General features: G+C 44.2%; 1 protein-coding gene across 5 annotated transcripts in view; it reads right to left on the reverse strand.

The window, feature by feature from the left end:
* FAM3D (FAM3 metabolism regulating signaling molecule D) overlaps nt 1–17,847 on the reverse strand; it is a 417,220-nt gene that overhangs the window by 37,073 nt on the left and 362,300 nt on the right. For all 5 annotated transcript variants that reach the window (XM_078661511.1, XM_078661513.1, XM_078661509.1 and 2 more), the window contains 2 exons: nt 6,064–6,148; nt 255–381 (listed from right to left, as the gene is read on the reverse strand). In XM_078661511.1, coding sequence (XP_078517637.1) covers nt 255–381; nt 6,064–6,148 — 212 coding nt within the window. The remainder of the gene's footprint in view (nt 1–254; nt 382–6,063; nt 6,149–17,847) is intronic.

A 17,847-nucleotide genomic window follows, 5' to 3' on the forward strand; every position in this document is an offset into this window, starting at 1 on the left:
CTTACTGTACTTCTGGAACATCTAAGCGCGGCTTAGCTCGGGGTGTTTCCTGCCAACGTTTCATTGTAGATGAACACAATACTGGAAGACATTATCAGTGTGTGGAATAATAGAAACAGGATACACAGCAATATTGGTTTTGCCAGACATGAGCCTATCACATGGCTCAGACCTGAAACCCCTCCTCAATGAGAAATGCACAAAGAAAAGTAACATAGTTTACATGTAAAGCCATCAATAAGATGTCCATATACCTCTTCAAAGGGGCTTTTGCTCTTCAGGCCTTTTCCTCCCACGAAAATCCAGTTGTCTCGAAAACCCAATTTGCTTGCAAAACTGCTTCCCATATCAGTAAAGATTTTACGTGCTTCAACATTCAACCTTAAAGAAAAAGAGACAGAAACATCTGAAAAGGTTAATTTGATTCATCTTACTTTTTTCGCTTCTTAGATGGGAGTTATATTTTCGGTTGCTAAGGACCCGATTACAAGTTTGGCAGTGCGGCAGCGGGTCTGCCCTGCTGCTGCACCATCAAACCTGTCGTGGGGCCACCTGCCAGATTAGGAGTTTCCTCCTGTCTGGCGGGCTTTTTTTGGGCGTTCCCATGGCAATACTTCTAAAAAGGAATTCCCACGGTTTGGGGTATTTAGGCTCTGGGGGCCCTCTGGGACCCCCACAGGGCCCAAGGGGGCAGGGTATCCCTACCCTGCCCCCACATGTTCAATATTTTTTCCCTGAGTCCTGTAATGACTGCAAGCAACTTGTGTTGCTGGTAGCCAATCAGAGTGCTCTCTCCCATGGGAGCATATATCCCATGGGAGCAAAGGGGATCAAGGGAAATAAAGCTCCATGGGCCAATCAGAAAACTATTTTTTTTTAAATTTGATTTGAGGAAATCACGTGAGAATCCTTCAAACCCAACCATCCAGATATACAAATATGTTTGAGCCTTATGTTCTATAAAACTACTTAATGGATTTACACCATATCACAAAAATCACAGTCTGCCAACCAAGATCTAGCTTCCTGACAAAGTTGGTGTAATTTCATTCAGCAGTTTTTGTGGTAGTGCTGGCTAAAGAAGTCTATGGAAAATGCATGGGGAAATTAGCATTTTTTACCCCCCCCCCTTTTTCTCACCCCTATCCTGAAACTGTCCAGGAATGAACTGAGGTGAATTTTCTTTTATTTTGTAAAGTTTCATGAAGATTCATCAAACGGCACAAAAAATTATTAGCAAAACAAAAAATGCACTCCTAACTACAACTACCCAGTGGGAATCGCCACTGGGTGTTTTACATATACATATGTATATGTCTCATGATGGGGACCTTTCTCTAACACTCTGCAAAAACGCATCCTGGCGCACTACTAGTTCAGAGATGCAGTCCCCTTGGCTGCTTAGGGTCCTTGGGGGCCAACAACCCCTCCTTCTACCTCTAGTATGTCCCACACAGCGGGATTGCTAAGAAGTCTTCGGAGGCCATGCCCCCTTTGGCCACCACTCTGCATCTGCATCTTCTGGTGCACTACTGGTTGGGGAAAAAAATACTCTTGTATGCTGAAGGACCTTGGGGGTCCAAGAAGTCCTCCTGGTACCTCCTGTAAGTCCTACACAGCAGGATTCCTGAGAGCTGGTCGGGGCTCGGCCCCTTTCATCATAGGCATTCTGCACAAGGGCTAAGTTCAGCATGCATGATGTTGTTATTTGTTTTTGGCAGCTCGGCGACAGGACTATAACAATATAATAAACAATAGCGGCCTAAATGGGGCTTCGGCATGGTACCTTGGAGGATGTTATTATATATATATGACATCAAGCCTTTGTTTAATCAGAGGAGCATTTTACTGAGAGATTGGTACATGCCGGAATTCCAGCTCAGCTGACGCTTTCACTTCATGCGAGGGATGCTGACACACTATACACCAAGATGGGCATCTTGCAGACATTAACCCACAGGTAATGGGGAGTTAGAGCACCCCATTGGGATTTGGGAGATATACACACCCTAGACATGATGGATTAGGATGCGCCAGGTACAGTATTTGTATTCAAGCATATGTTCTCTGTATTAATCAAATTGGTTGAACTATTCATCTTTTTCCTCATTATTGCAACACTAATCACATTATTCTTTTTACTCCTATTGATTATTGCAGCACACATATTTTACTAAAGAATCACAATGCTCCAATAAATATTGAAACCCTTTACTGTGTATTTGTTGTGTATCTCTTTGGGTAAGCATTAGTAACTAAGCAAAAAGTTCTAAGTCTGTTACCACAATTGCCTTGAGGAGTCAAGGTTGTCATGTTCTGAGGTTGCACATCCATTTGTCACCCTGTAAGGTAAGCGATACAGGTGGTGCACTGTGGCCTAGAAGGACTATATATCCTGAGGAGTGCCCAGAATCAGTCTCGCCCCAGTCCAACATTTATGTTGTCCAAAGGGCACAGTTTTACACGAGAAAGTATAAGCCTTACAACACTATGGGAGTCCTGCAGGGTCGCAGAAAAAAATAAAACAAAATGGCAGCTGCTATTTTTTTAATATATATTGAGAGGGGCATGAGTTGGGGCTCTCTCTGAGCCCATTCCTGGGACCCCATCTTTTGGGGACAGGTATATTTTTGAAGGGTAGGGGGACACGCATTCCCTTCTTGAGCCGTTTTTAGGTTTCGCCTGGCCGTAGCACTACGCAGCAGTGCTCGCGCAGGCAAAATCTTTTGAGATCTACAGTATGGGGCTTTGTCCCGCCTCTCTCTTCCATTGGCTAGCTCCATAAATAGAGGCTAGCCATTGGAAGAGATTGGTTGTCAATCACTCTTTCCCTGTCACGACGCGATTCGGGGGCGTTTCCGTGTCTTTTTTTAAGTCCCGCCCCCCACATTTTAATGTATTGGAAGTGGAGGCCGGCTGACAATGGTTAGCGCAACGGGGTCACCGGAATTCATATCATTTTATGGCTTGCAGTGAATACTTATTTCCGAGTGGGAGCTGCTTGGCCGGGCCGAGTGAGAGTGCTGCAGCCTGAGCCAATGTGGCCTTCACAGCACGGAGTTAAGGAACACCAATTTTGCCCCTTTTTGTGGACCTCTGACAGGTGCCCACCCCGCCAGAGCCGAGGTGCCAGAGGAAGCGTTGCCGGGAAGCTGCAGCGCGGGGCCGCGCTGTGATTGGCCCCAGGAGTCCCATCGCGTCATTGCCAGGCCCCGCAGCCATTGGTCGGGCCGCGAGGGCTTCCCCCAGATCGGAGGACATCGACAGAGGCCGGGGGAAGGCAGGGAGCGACGCTGGCTCTGCCGCAAGGCTCTCCCCGGAGTGAGGGAGCCCTGCCGCCATCCTGGAAGCAAAAACCCGGAGCCCGGTAAGGTGAGGGCTCGGGGTTGTCCCTGTGAGAAGAGGGGGGCATCGGGACACATTGCCGGTGTCCGCCCCCCCTCCTAGTAGTGCGGACTTTGTCCGGGGGCCATTGTGTTGGTTTCGAGTCCCCCCCGCGAGGGACTCCGGTGAAGGGGCCATCTTCTGTTGAGCCACGAGGGCTCCGGGGGCAGTTTGCTTGTTTCGAGTCCCCCGAGAGGGACTCCAACGAAGGGGGGCCATCTTTGTGTAGAGCCCACGAGGCTCAGAGGGGGCAGTTGTTTCTCTTGAGTCCCCAGAGGGCGGACTCCACCGAAGGCGCCAGCATTCCTTAAGAGCCCACGAGAGGCTCAGGGCATATTAGTTGACGAGCCCTGAGAGGCTCTTGGTACCATAATTACATTTCGAGTCCCCTGACAGGGACTCCGACGATATGGGGCATTTTGGGTGGTAGAGCGGCCCCCACGGTCATTTAAGATTGCCACGAGGCAGACATTCCAGCCCCTCATCATAAATGTAAACGAAGTCTTGCTTCAGCACTCAGCTCACACAGTTACCCCTAATTATGATGGAAAACCCGGAATCCACTGCTTGTAGCTTACCCTTTTCACCAGGTCCCTCTGCCACTCTCCCCGCAGGCTTGTCTTATTCCACATCTTGTCAGACACAAGTCTCTTCTCTTCTGCTCTCTTCTTCTCTCTCACTCTCTCTTCTCTCCCCTCTCTCTTCTGCCTGAGCTCGTCCAGTAGGGTACAATAGGTCTCACATTTGCGAGAGATTAAGCTATTGGCAATGTAAATGACAATGCCATTTATTTACCTGTTTTCAAAACCAACACATAAATAAAAATGTTGTCATTTACAATGCCAATAGCTCTAACTTTTGCAAAGGCAAAACCGTTGCATTGTAAATGCTTGTTAGCACCTGGGCCCAAGGTACTAATTAAGGGAAGGGGACACATGGCTCTCCTACCTGAGCCTAAGGAGACCCTGGGAATCCCATCCCCTTGGGCTGAATTCAAACAGAAAGGGGCTGGTGCCATGTGGCAACCGTCCCTGACCCTAAAGGGACCAGGAGGCCCATCCCTGGGGCATTAATAAAAAAAACGGGGAGGGGGGCTGTGCAGTACCTCTCCCCAAAACTTAAAAAAGGCCCTGTGGACTCCATCTCCCTTGGCCATTATTTAAGTAAAAGGGAGAGATAGGGGCCGTGCGCCCCCCTCCTTGAGACGTTAATGGCACGGGGAGTTTAATTATTTGAAAGTGTTGCGTAAAATATAAATTAAAGGTGTAAGTTTAGAAATGTAAATTTTTATGTACTTTAACGTTTGTTTGTCGCTAAAGAATAAAACAAGTTATATAAATCTAAATGTGGTTCACAAATTATAAATGTAATGTATTACAATAACTGAAGAACTTCTAATGTTTGTGTATCTTAAGTTTGGTTTGTGTAAAAAGAATAAATAAAGTTTTCCTAACTATACCAAAGGTTTAACTTTTGATTATTAATAATATATACACACACACATATATTTATCGATAAATAGATATGGAAACACAAAGTGCCTGAAGCATTCGGGAGGCACACAACAGTCCTCTGCCCTCCGGGCTTCACCATGCAGCACACCTTTCCGCTTCACCTCTTTCATGTGCCCAACGCATTTCAGGGAACCTCCCCCTCCTCAGGGGCTGCCATTAGTAAGACTTGATGATGCACTATTTGTTTTGGGACCATTTATTTATACAAATCCTCCGGGGGCGTGTGCTAAGTGCACCGCCATTCACAGTTTGCTGGGACTTCTAGTCCATTAATGATGCACATTAAAAACATTCACTTTGTAGTAAAGTCGAGAATTGCTGATTAATAATGCATATTATTTCAATGCCTATAGTAGGCTGCGTTGATATATATATATATGTTGATATATATATATATATGTATATATATATACACATCGATATATAGATATATATAGATATTGATATATAGTTTTACAGCACAAGTGTCTCAAACTGTACATAAAAAACACTTTTACACTATTATTAAAATATTTGGAAACATACGTTTTTAACAAAGTTTAGTAAATAGGTAATAAAAAAGTAAGTGGGAGTGAGCAATTTTTCAAACGATTGTTTAAAAATACTATTTATAAATTAAAATCATATATTATATCAAGTTAATATTTAAGATGTTTATGTTATTAGTTTTAGGTTAATAAGAAATGTATTGAATGAATTTGCACTCATCTTGTACATGAAACTATTTACTGATTTTGTTTTCAAGAATAACAAACTTTAATCATTTTCCTTACACTTTTCCTTTTGTAGCTCTCCACCTCGTTGGTGAAAAGATATTAGTAGTAGCTTTATACTTTACACTTGGAAATTCTGCTATAGGTGGATGCATGCTCTGATTTTAGGGGCTGGAAACATGTAAATGTACACCTAGGTGCACATCCTCACTCAAAAAAGGTGAATAGCAAAAAGTGGTGCGTTATACCTAGGTGTAGCAGTAAATCTACAAATGAGAATATGTACACATATATTTACCTTTGAGAATAGGCCCTTTATTGTTTAGAAACCTAATAAATCTTGACAATTGCATGGTTTATTTCTCAAAAGCAGTGTTTAAATATCATTTATTCATTGAACTTGTTTCATGAGTGTCTCGGTAGAAATTAAAGGAAGCTCTATGCATACTCACTTTGTGGCTGGATCATCGAAAGTGGCTAATAGCATCAGTGTCCCAGCCTCTATGTTTTCTAAGAACTTTAGCAGCAACTTTATATCTGCAATAAGAAATACAGGTGTTACAAATTCTTCTACAGTGTGTCATAGGGCGCCACTAAAGGATGTTCTACTACACCCAACAGACCCCTAAATGAATCAAAACCTACAGAACAACAGAACATTGAACCATAATGAAAATTACAATAAGCAGGGTGAACGGGTGCGGAATCATAACATTTTAGATAGTAGTATGTTAGATCATATACATATAGGGGCATATTATCAAGGACGGGCGATACATTATCGGCGCTTTTATCGGCAGGAAACTGCCGATAAAACGGCGATAATGGGCTTGATAATATGCTCTATAGAATTCCTATCGAAGCCCATGTTAGATGTGAACACATCTAACATGGGCTTCAATAGGAATTCTATAGAGCATATTATCAAGCCCATTATCGCCGTTTTATCGGCAGTTTCCTGCCGATAAAAGCGGCGAGAACACATCTAACATGGGCTTCGATGGGAATTCTATAGAGCATATTATCAAGCCCATTATCGCCGTTTTTTAAAAGCGGCGATAATGTATCACCCGTCCTTGATAATATGCCCCAAAGTTACTACCAATGTTTCTGTTTTCACTTTAATTACTGAGCATGTGGTAATTGTAATGTATGGGGCGAGATGGAATTCAGGTACCAGTATTCTTTCGAGATATCTACAGGCCTATGTATATCATATCCTGACAAGGTACATAGTCCCCACTCCATGTTACACTTTATTTGGTTCTGCATTGTAATGCGTGTCCTTGATCAGACAGACAAGGCAATGGCGTGGTTTTACTGTTTTGCCAATTTATGTTAATTCTGCTGCATATTGCTGCATACTTTGGCAATCTTGCATGCACATTTGCATTACCTAACTTTTTCAAAGGAGAGACATTCAGTTGTAGTCCGTGCAAACCTGTCTTTCTTTTATGTTTTTGGTCAATGCACACTAGCTCCACATATAGTTTTAGAATGACCAAAGATAAGTAAATCATCATTCAAACTAATTCTCGGCAGATCAAACATACGTATTGTACATGTCATGAAAACAGGCTGTCTTTTATCATTCATCGATTTAAGGGACTGTCCTAAGAAACATATATACTTTATTCAATTGTTAACTATTCTGTTTTCAGTCATCAATACTTGATTATTAAGAAGTAAGGATTAGCGCCACTTGTTACAACTTTCAACAGTTTCAGATAACTTGCATCTAATTGTTTTCCTAAGCTATTTAAATGAAGAATAGTTTTTCCCTTGACTATTTTAATGGTTAAAAGATATTTAATACATTGTTTGGTCCTTGTGCCAGCTCCCTCGTTGTCTTCTAGCAGATCCCCTGCAGCTGCTGAGTGGTGCACTTTGCCCCTGCTGCCATCTGACTGGGCCGCTGACACAGCCCTTCCTTTCTCCATTCCTCACTGCTTTCGGTTGCTTGTCATCCCATTTCCTTATGGTCATGTGCATTTGCATTCACTAGCTTGATTTTTTTATGTCAAGTTATTGTTACTGTTGTTTACTGCAAGCGCAGCCTTGCAGATCTGCCCTACCTCATATCCCCCCCACAGCCCACTGTTCCGCCTGTTTCCTGCCATTTTTTGCCACTCCCATCAATTACCTCTCCCACTGCACAGTGTACCTCCCATCCCCAGGACCTACTTAATGGAGGCCGCAGCACGGACGTGCCACAGGTCTGGAAATGGCAAGCATGCCTGGACCACGCCCAGTGCCAGGACCCACAGGTACTCCCCCACTGAACTCTGATCCTGGACCCCTGAAGAGGCAACAACAACTGCTACAGCTCCCCATGGAATGACCTTTTGCCTGCCACCGCTGACACTTCACATGCTACGCGGAACTGCTAGTCGGCACAGGAACCCACCCAGAAGATCATCAACACACTGAACTGCTCCAATGTATCCTGCTCAACATCAAGTCCCTCTGCAAACATGCCATGGAACTCTGGGACACTATGACCTACCTCACACCCAATGTGATCTTCATCATAGAGACCTGGCTCAACGCCTCTTCAGCCCCTGACATCACCTTCACAACTGCAACACCTAATGGCTACAAGATGATCCATCACAACCGCACCAACAAACATGGAGGAGGCATCACCATAATCCACTAAGAAACTATCCTATGCACCTTAACCGAAGACTGCTCAACACCAATCATCAAACATCTAAACTTCAAACCCGCCTCCAACATGACCATCAAAGGCACCCTCGCATACAGAGCCCCTAGACAGTGACCTGCATTCTGCAACGCCATCACCTTCAAATCAGCTCTCAACAGCTACCACCAACACCTCACGGACACCAAAACAGGCACTCTCACAGACCGCATCGAAACAAGCCCCAACAAGCCCCAACAGCACAAAGGAACTCTTCAAAATTGTCAGGGAGATCCCAAGCCCCATAGCCACCAAGAACTCTGCGACACCCTGTATGAATACTTCCATAGCAAGATAGCCACCATCTACAACAACTTGAATCCCCATCCCTCTCAACATTGACTTCAACAAACTCTGCCCACCCCCAGGAACCACCCCACCGATCACCTCATGGAGTCTGATCACCACTCAGACCAATACAGCCTTCATGTCTTCAATTCAACCTGGAGCACCCACGGACCCCTGCCCTCACCACTTCTTCCAACTCGGATCCCAAGAAATCACCATGGAACTCCCCAACATCCTTAACACCTCCATCATCACAGCATCCTTCCCCGACAGATAAAAACAAGTGGAGTTCAGACCACACCTGAAAAATCCCTCCACCACCCCCAGCAAAACTCAAAAATTACAGCCTCATCATGCTGTTTCTATTCTCTGCCAAAGTCTTCCAGAAGGCCATCAACCTAAAGCTCACCAAACATCTAGAAGAAAACATCCTGCTTGACGCCTCCCAGTCCAACTTCCACACAAACCACAGCACCTAGGCAGCCCGAATAGCTGCCAAAATGTCATCAGATCCCTCAGAAACCACAGTGAGACTGCAGCCCTGATCCTTCTCGACCTCTCAGCTGCATTTGACACCGTATCACACCATTCCCTCATCAATAGACAATCACATCGGCATCCAGGGAAACACCCTCAAATGGATTTCATCCTCTCTCACAAGACAAACTCAGATAATCCACATGTCGTCCTACACCTCAGAACCCAAGACCATGATCTGTGGTGTACCCCAAGGATCGTTCCTCAGCACCACCCTATGCAACACATAGATTACATCCCTCACGTTCATCATCAGAAACCATGGATTTAACATCATGTCATTTGCAGAAGACACACAACTCATTCTCTCGCTCACTGCACCCCTTCACTACAAGAACAAACTTCTGTAACACCATGACCTGCGTCGCCGACTTGATGAGTACCAACAAAACAGGGACAAAACGGAATTGCTGATGGACCTCCGAGTTAGTAGACACACCCACAGACCACGCCTGCAACCTCAGAATATTCCTCGACAGCATTCTAACAATGAAGCGTCAAGTCAACACAATCACCCCCACACCCTCTGCATGTTCGAAAATATCCTCAAGTGGATCCACCCACCTCAGGAACCACTACTGCCTCCTCGTTCAGAAGTGAATGCAGTTCAAGCTTCTGACACACGCCTATAGAGCTCTGTGTGACCGGGAACCAGCACATCAACCAATGCATTAATTTCCACCAACCCACCAACCCCTGTGCTTGAGCTTCCTCGCCCTTGCACACATCTCCCACATACGTTGCATCCAAAGCGGCGGACACTCCTTCTCCAAACTTGCAAAAACAAACGGGAACAATATGCCCCTCCACCTATGAACATCCCCTCCCTGGTGGAATTCAGAAGAGAACTCAAAACCCTGCTCTTCTACCGAGGCGGCAGCTGACTCAGCTCCCGAATACCCTCAGAGGTGAGGAGTTGTGCTCTACAAGACTGATTGTTTGACTGTTATTCTATGTAATCCTTCCTTAAAGTCTCCTGTTTAATTTGTTCTGAAGATCCGCCATTAGTACTTCTTCATTCACAACACATTCAAGGGTCCAGTGAGAAAAACATGCTAGGAACTTACTGGGTTAGCTCAATCACATGGGCAGTTACATTCTGCACTCTTTGCTGTCCCATTCCCAATATAAATAAATTTGGCTGACCCACCCCTAAACATACATCACTTGCTACCATTTTTAGGTTTATTTGATTTATATAGGTCTCTTTCCAAAGCTTTTTGATCTTAAAGTAATCAGCATTTTTATTATTCCTCTTAAATAAAGTTATTTATAGCTATGAAGGCAAAGTGCTTATGGCAACTATGAACACAGCTATGTAATGTAATGTAATGTAATGTAATGTAAAGGGCATTTCTATAGCGCTACTTTCACTCCAAGGAGTATCTTGGCGCTCTATCCAGCCTAGATGGAAGGGCTGGAGGGAAAGAAATGACCTGAATACTGTGCTACACACTACACCAATTCCCAACACGTCGCTTCAGACAGGGTGAAAATCCAGGTTTTCAGTGCTTTCCTAAAGTGTGACTCTTGAGAAAGTGTACGTAGGTGGGGTGGGAGCTTATTCCAGGCCTTAGAGCCTAATACAAAGAGTGATTTGCCACCTCTTGTTACCAGCTTGAATCGAGGGATTGTAAGCAGATTCTGACTGGCAGACCTCAGACAACGAGTGGGGTGGTATCTCTTAAAACCATTATACAGGTATTTTGGACCCTGTTGATGGAAAGCTCTGAAAGTAATTATAAGAATTTTAAACAAAATTCTTTTCCCTATGGGTAGCCAATGGAGCAGTTTGAGTGCTGCTGAGGCTGAGGACCTACGAGGCCAACGCAACACCAGCCGAGCGGCTGCATGTTGGACCATTTGCAATTTATGGAGAACGATTTTGTTGGCTCCAGCATATAACCCGTTGCAATAGTCCAACCTGGAATTCATTAAAGCCACTGCCACTGTTTTCCTGGCCGACAGTGGGAGAAAGTCAAAAAATGTTCTCAAAGCTTTTATAATCTGGAAACACGTTCCGGCCACTGTCACTGCTTAATGTTTGAAAGACAGTTGGTCATCAAATTTGATGCCTAAATTGCGGGCAGATGTAATAGTCTTGGGAGGTGTTTCCGCATCCACTGGCCAGCACACTCCAGGGGAGAACAAGTTGTTACTTCCGAACGGTAGGATTTTGGTCTTACCAGCATTACATTTCAAATGATTGTCAGTCATCCATTTGAATGTTGCTGCTAGACAATCCTTGAGATTATCTTCGGCATTCGGCCGTTCCCTATCCAATATCAAGATGAATTGGGTGTCGTCAGCGTATGAGATTGAACTGATCTGAAATGACGCGATCAATTCTACTAGGGGTGCCATGTACAGATTGAACAGTACTGGGCTTAAGCTCGAGCCCTGAGGGACCCCTGAGCTGACGACCTTTGCTTCAGATTGGTGTTGACCCAGCACTGTGACTTGACGTCTATTACTCAGAAAATTCGTAAGCCACGCCAGGACTTTCCCCCCTACGCCTGCGGCAGCCAAACGATCCACTAAGATGTTATGTGAGACCGTATCGAAGGCTGCCGACAGGTCAAGTAGAATTAGAACAGCCTTCATTCCCTGGTCCATGGCTGCTCGAAGGGTCTCTGCTGTATAAAGCAGGGCTGTTTCTGTAGAGTGTTTTGAACGAAACCCTGACTGGTTGGGATGGAGAATATTATTCATCTCCAGAAAGTTCGTCAGTTGAATATTGACGAACTTTTCAGCCAGTTTAAACAGCACAGGCAACAGGGAAATGGGCCGTAGGTTGGAAAGGGTAGTAGGGTCGGCCAGTGCCTTTTTTTGGAGGGGCTTAACAGCAGCACACTTCCAATCGTTCGGGATATCAGCCGTAGCTAGAGATGAATTTATAATCCCATTAATTATGGGATTTACCGTCTCTGCTAGAGTGTGCAAGGCCAGGGGGGGACAGGGATCCAAAGGTGATCCAGATTTAATGGCTAAAATAGCCTTCAAGGTCTCCTCAAGAGAGACCAATGTAAATTCTTCCAAACGTGCGGTAGGCCAATCTGTAGTTGGCCTGCCTAACTTCTACCCATATGAACATGTACGCTTCCCTTTTCTATCTTGGAGAAGTGCCCATGAACATGATGTGATAATGTCTCACATATTTTAGCACAAAACAGAACCTGTTTCATTTTTGCAGCATATATCAAGATAATCAATACAAATATGTTAAATAAGAGTCAGTCTTTTGGTACTTTTCAAAGTTGCAGACCTGCAATGCTAATCATTTAACATTTATTTTAGGCATCACTAATTCAAGGGAATTCTTTGCACACAGACTCGTTTAGCTGAAGGGAAGCGACTGTTTTATCTCAAACTGAAGAGTTCACAGAGTAACTAAACTGCAAGCTACTAGTATGTTTAAGGCCCTGTCAATTAAAGCTACTGACACATGGAGCCCGATTCACAAAGGTAAATATATGCATGTATATATAATCACATGCATTTTACACCTACTCACGCTACACTATTTTTATATTGTCTATTTCTGAGCGTAGATTTACACCTATGTGTAGACTTACTTGTCTCTGGCACCTCAAATCATGTGATGAAGCATCATACTACTGGATTTATGAGTGAAAAGTTACTGCTAGTATCTTTGCTTAAGTAGGTGGAGAGCTAACTACAACTTGCACCCCCATGCACTGCTTATGACCTCACATATTACATCACTCATGACATGTTCTATGACATAACTAAGTTGTAATTTTATTTTAACCAAAAGCTGATCTTTTTATCACACCTAACTGTAGGGTTACTTTAACCTTTGGCTCTGCCTAGTGTATACTCCACACTACAGCTGCGTAAAGGACCACAAAGTAATGTCTCAAGTGACAATGTGTTTGTGTAATTTGGGAATGTGATTGTTCCTCAAGTGTTTTCATACAGAAATCAGTGACAAAATTAATCCTCATATATAGAGAAGATTATGAGACTACAGACTGAGTGTTGAACCTCCACCAAACAAGGGTCCTTCCTTTTATTTATATGTAGAAAGTGCTTCTTTGCTTGATGGAGATGTCCTAATATTCCTCTACATCAAGAATGCACCATCAAAATCACAGATTCATAATTGTAAGGGTTTCCTTTTGAGGTTTAATAACTGTGAAATGAGCATCTGAGCCAGAATGGAACCTCACCTGCATATTTATCCAAGAAGAGTCCACAATTTTGCACACAATTTGGATCCAACTGGAGTACTTTTTACCGGTTAATTAGTAAGTGCTACCTTGTTGGGTGAATGTCTAGTGCATATTCTACACAACACCTGCATAAAGGACCATGAGGTAATGTCTCTTGTGACTTTGTGTATGTGCAATTTTGGCAATTTGATTGTTCTTCAAGGTTCTTTATACAAAATGTTGTTGGAAAATGAATCCTCATATAGAGAAGATGATGAGACTAAAGACAAAGGGGCCGATTCCGATATCGTACGGAAACTGATCGCAATTAATCGGTCTTGGAATCGTTTCCGAGTGAACTGGGTCCTGTGAGTCCAAACGACCGATTAGGATGCTGCCCAATATCGTTCGGCGGACTCCCATTGACTTCAATGGGATCCTCTGTTCCGAACGAGAACACAGGCTCCCATAGAAAAAAGGGGTGGTTGGGCAAAACCTTGCACCCTGTGGCAGGCACCCTAAGGTGCCTGCCACACCATGCATAGTTGTGAAGAGGGGTCCCATGGGTACTCCCAAGGGACTAATTCGGAAGGCCCTAGGTGAAGGGGGTCTGCTATGGGCCCCCAAATTCAGATTCCGACAGCCGTTTCGTGTCGGGCAAACTGAATCAGAACGGCTGTCCGAATTGGTCATCGTAATTGGTTTTTGGGAAACTATGTCCATAGATCTGTGTGATTTGGCTTCGAAAGACTCAGCCGGTCCGAATGCCTTTCGAAACTGAATCAGACAGTCTGAATGGTTTCCGGGCATTGTAATCGGTTGTTGGGAAATGTGTACGATTCGGTCGGAATCAAGGGGTCCAAATTGGGTTCTGAGATACTGAATCCCATTCGGAGCCTTTCCGAATGACATCAGAATCGTCATCAAAGAGTTAAATATCCATCAAGCAAGGGTGCTGCCCCTTAATTATATGAAGTACGTGCATCCTTGTTTGGTGGAGATGTCCTCACATTGATATGAACAATCATTATTGGTGGGAATGTGCTTGGTCCATTTGGTAAGTTGAGCTGTCCATCAGCCTGGAAAATGGTGGGAACACCGTTTTCATTTTAGAGGGAAAGGGGCACGGGCCTACCTTTAAAATAGATGGGTGCTCCAGTGCCCACCCAGGGCACCCACAAACAACTCATTGAGGGCCACGGGGGAGCCCTAGGGCCCCTGCTGCCCTAACCGGCTCTTCACATGATGCGGTAGCCAGCATTTCTCCTGCCCGGAGGGAGCAGCTGTTTATGCTACTCCCTCAGGTCAGGAGCAATCACTTGTTCTGTTTTCCTGCCCGCTTCATTGTGGGCAGGGAAACAGAACACAGTCTGCTCCCAGCTGATGGGAGCATTTTTAAAGCTCCCGCCCTCAGGGAGTAGACTTTGTCAGTAGATTAAAAAATGCTCTAGTCAGACAGGAACAGACACATGTTTCCCTGCCCGCTGTAGTGTGATCCAACCCTAGAGGATGGCATCCTCGGGCCTTTAAAGGCTCATGGAGGGGGCGCCACGAGGCCCTCCTCCCAATTTTAAACACCTTGGGCCCAGGGGCTGAATTCGGCTTGGGGGGGCATGCTACCTCCCCTTTATAAAGATATCACACACCAGGAAATGGTGTCCCTGGGAATGAAAATGGCTCAGGACGAAGGGCCTTGTGCCCCTAAAATGACCAAACCTTTGTAGGGATATGGGGTGGGTGGTCAGCCACCATGTTTTTTATTTTTGCAGGGATCCCACAGGAGTCCCATGGGATTCCAGCAAAAAATGCTGTTTTTTTATTTTGCCACTGGTAGGGTTCTCTGTGAGTCCCCCATGGGACCTAGGGGGTCAGGTTATCTATAGCTTGCCCGTTACATTATTTTGTTTAAAAAAAGTTCAGGACAATGGACCAAGACACCACGTCCTGTAGTAGCGGACAACAACATTTTTCTCATGTTGGTGGCAGCCAGTTAGATCGCTCGCTCCCACAGAGGTCTGACTCCCAATGGAGCGAGATGGCCCAAAGGAAAAAAATGCAAAATTTTTAGATTGTCGCTCCTGCGAAACTCTTGTGAGCCTCACGCAGATGCACCCATACAGATATACAAATATTGTCGTACCTTTATTTAAAAAAATGCCCAGTTTACTCATCAATAATTTAATTGAAAATGTTGCAGGGATATTATCAGTAATGTCATAAAAGATGTCAGTAGTGATGTAATATATGTGGTAATTAGCAGTGCATGGTGAGGGCGATAGTTATAGTTTCCTTAGGGCTTGAGTTATAGTTATTTAAGATGAGTACAACGGACAAATATCTGTGTTTTTTAGACTTTAAAACATTACGCTATTACTGAAAATTTCACAAACTATAACATTACTTTAACTTTCGGTTGTTTCAGTGAATTTTTAGGGCTTTTTTAAATGTAATATAATGTTTTATTACCATATGTATCACCAACCTTCCATGTGGCTTGCAGCTCATCCATCACAAGCAGGCAGCCAACCCAACATTATGCACGGTCTTTGGCCATACAAGGTGTGGGGTTAGCCACAGGACCTGGCCTCTGGCCAGGCCCCGCAGTCAACCCCCATGGGCAGTAAAAAAATTACAAATAATTTTCATCAAGTGTATATTTAAATAATGACTTACAATATTTGATACAGTAGTTTTGAACTACAGGTCTGTGACTCTTTTTAAATAGCTTTTATTATTACATTTTGGCGCTGATAAATGCGATAATAAATAGTCAGAGATATGCTATGTTATCTTTAAGCAAAAAATAAAACAAATATGTCTCTGTTCTACCCTTTTACATTTTAGATCCCAAAAAATGCAGTGGCAAAAATAACCACAGAAAGAGTTAGTATTTTATGTGATATATCTTTAGCACATAAAATTCAATAGCGCCCAAGGTGGCACTGTAATCCCAGCCAAAGAGCTTAGGCTCCAGCCTGAGGAAAGCTTTAAAAAAATAGGGAAAGTTCTCCAATGACCCAGGAGGCATTTATATTTTTTCTAGTGTTGCTGGGGGCATGCAGATCTTCCTACAGCCCCCAACAACATTAGACAGGTAATTTTAGTGATGTCCTGGACTCTAAGGGACATCAGCAAAAAATATATATGTTAGTAGTGCTCCCAGGGCATTTTGGGTCACTCCTTGATGGACCAGTGAATAATAAATGAGTAGCTGTGGTTGCTCATTCATCATTCACTTTTTAAAAAATTGTTTATCTTGTTGCCCCGACCCAACCCGGACACCCAGTATTTTTTTAAAGGGTTAAGGGGCAGCACGGAGAGCACCAGGTTATCCGCCAGCGTGCCGGCTCCCTAACAGCACGTCATTTCATGAGGCCATGCAAGAGCCCACATTTTGTTATTTAAGCGATGCTCCAGCGCCCACACGGGGCACCGAACACCATTATTATTATTTGGGGCCACGGAGGGGCCATCGAGACTCCCACAGCGTCATTGGCGTTTTCTTTTTTTCATTATAAAGTGGCATGCCTTGGTGCCCACCTCGGGCATGCCACAACTAACCCTATAATTGTTTTTAAAGTGGGGTGCCCATCCAGGGCACCACACAGTGTGTCCCTCATTGGGGCTGCAGGGGGTGAAACCCAGGGCCGCCAATGACCCGCCGGCTCCTCTGCTTGTGCCCATCATGGGTGCAGCAGGAGCTGGCATTGCGAACTCAGAGGAAGCATTTTTCTTCTGCTCCCATGGGGTGGGAGCAAATAAGGCATTTACCTGCGTGGGCATGGAAATATTTTGTTCTACCACTGGGCCGGAGCAGATTTGTGCTCTCGCCCCGTGGGAGAATTTGAATTTTCCCTGCCCCTTCCCGGCGTTTAGGGACAGCGGGACACTGTCACTGAGCCGGGAATGAGGTCCCTGGGACCATTATATTGCTCAGTGAGGGGGCCTGCAACAAAACATTAACTATAATTTGCCACTCTACCATGCAGTGTGTTCAAGCACATCATGTAATTTAAGGTGTCATAAGTGTTGCGATTTATGCAGTGATTTCGCATGCTCTAACTTCCGTAACATGAAAGGGTACATGTAGTGCATGGAGAAAGGGACATTTTTAATGTATTTAAAGTCAGTGATATTTGTTACTGTGATATTTTTTCAAAATGTGGGGGTAGGTCACTATAGCAGCACAGTACATGGTTATCATAAGTCATTAGCTGATTAGGTAATCACTGGCTTTACAAAAGTTAAAGGCAGACATGCTGTTTTTAGGTACACTTTGTTGTGTGTTACACCCACTGCTGTAGGTAAGTATTAGGTTTAGCATTTTTGCCCTAACTATTACCAGTTTAATAAAGTGGTAATAAGTAGAGAAAAATATTTATACGTTTTTCAATATTTGTTTTGAAAAGTAGTGTGGGAGTACTGCGGCGGTACCCAAAATTTCTTTCCCAAGGTTAGCATTTTTTTAAAATAAATTTTTCTATATTTTTATACCAGTGTATGGTGAACTACATTTATTTTAAAGTGTAGCA

This window comes from Lissotriton helveticus, chromosome 9, assembly GCF_964261635.1.
Source record: "Lissotriton helveticus chromosome 9, aLisHel1.1, whole genome shotgun sequence".
Classification (NCBI taxonomy): domain Eukaryota; kingdom Metazoa; phylum Chordata; class Amphibia; order Caudata; family Salamandridae; genus Lissotriton; species Lissotriton helveticus.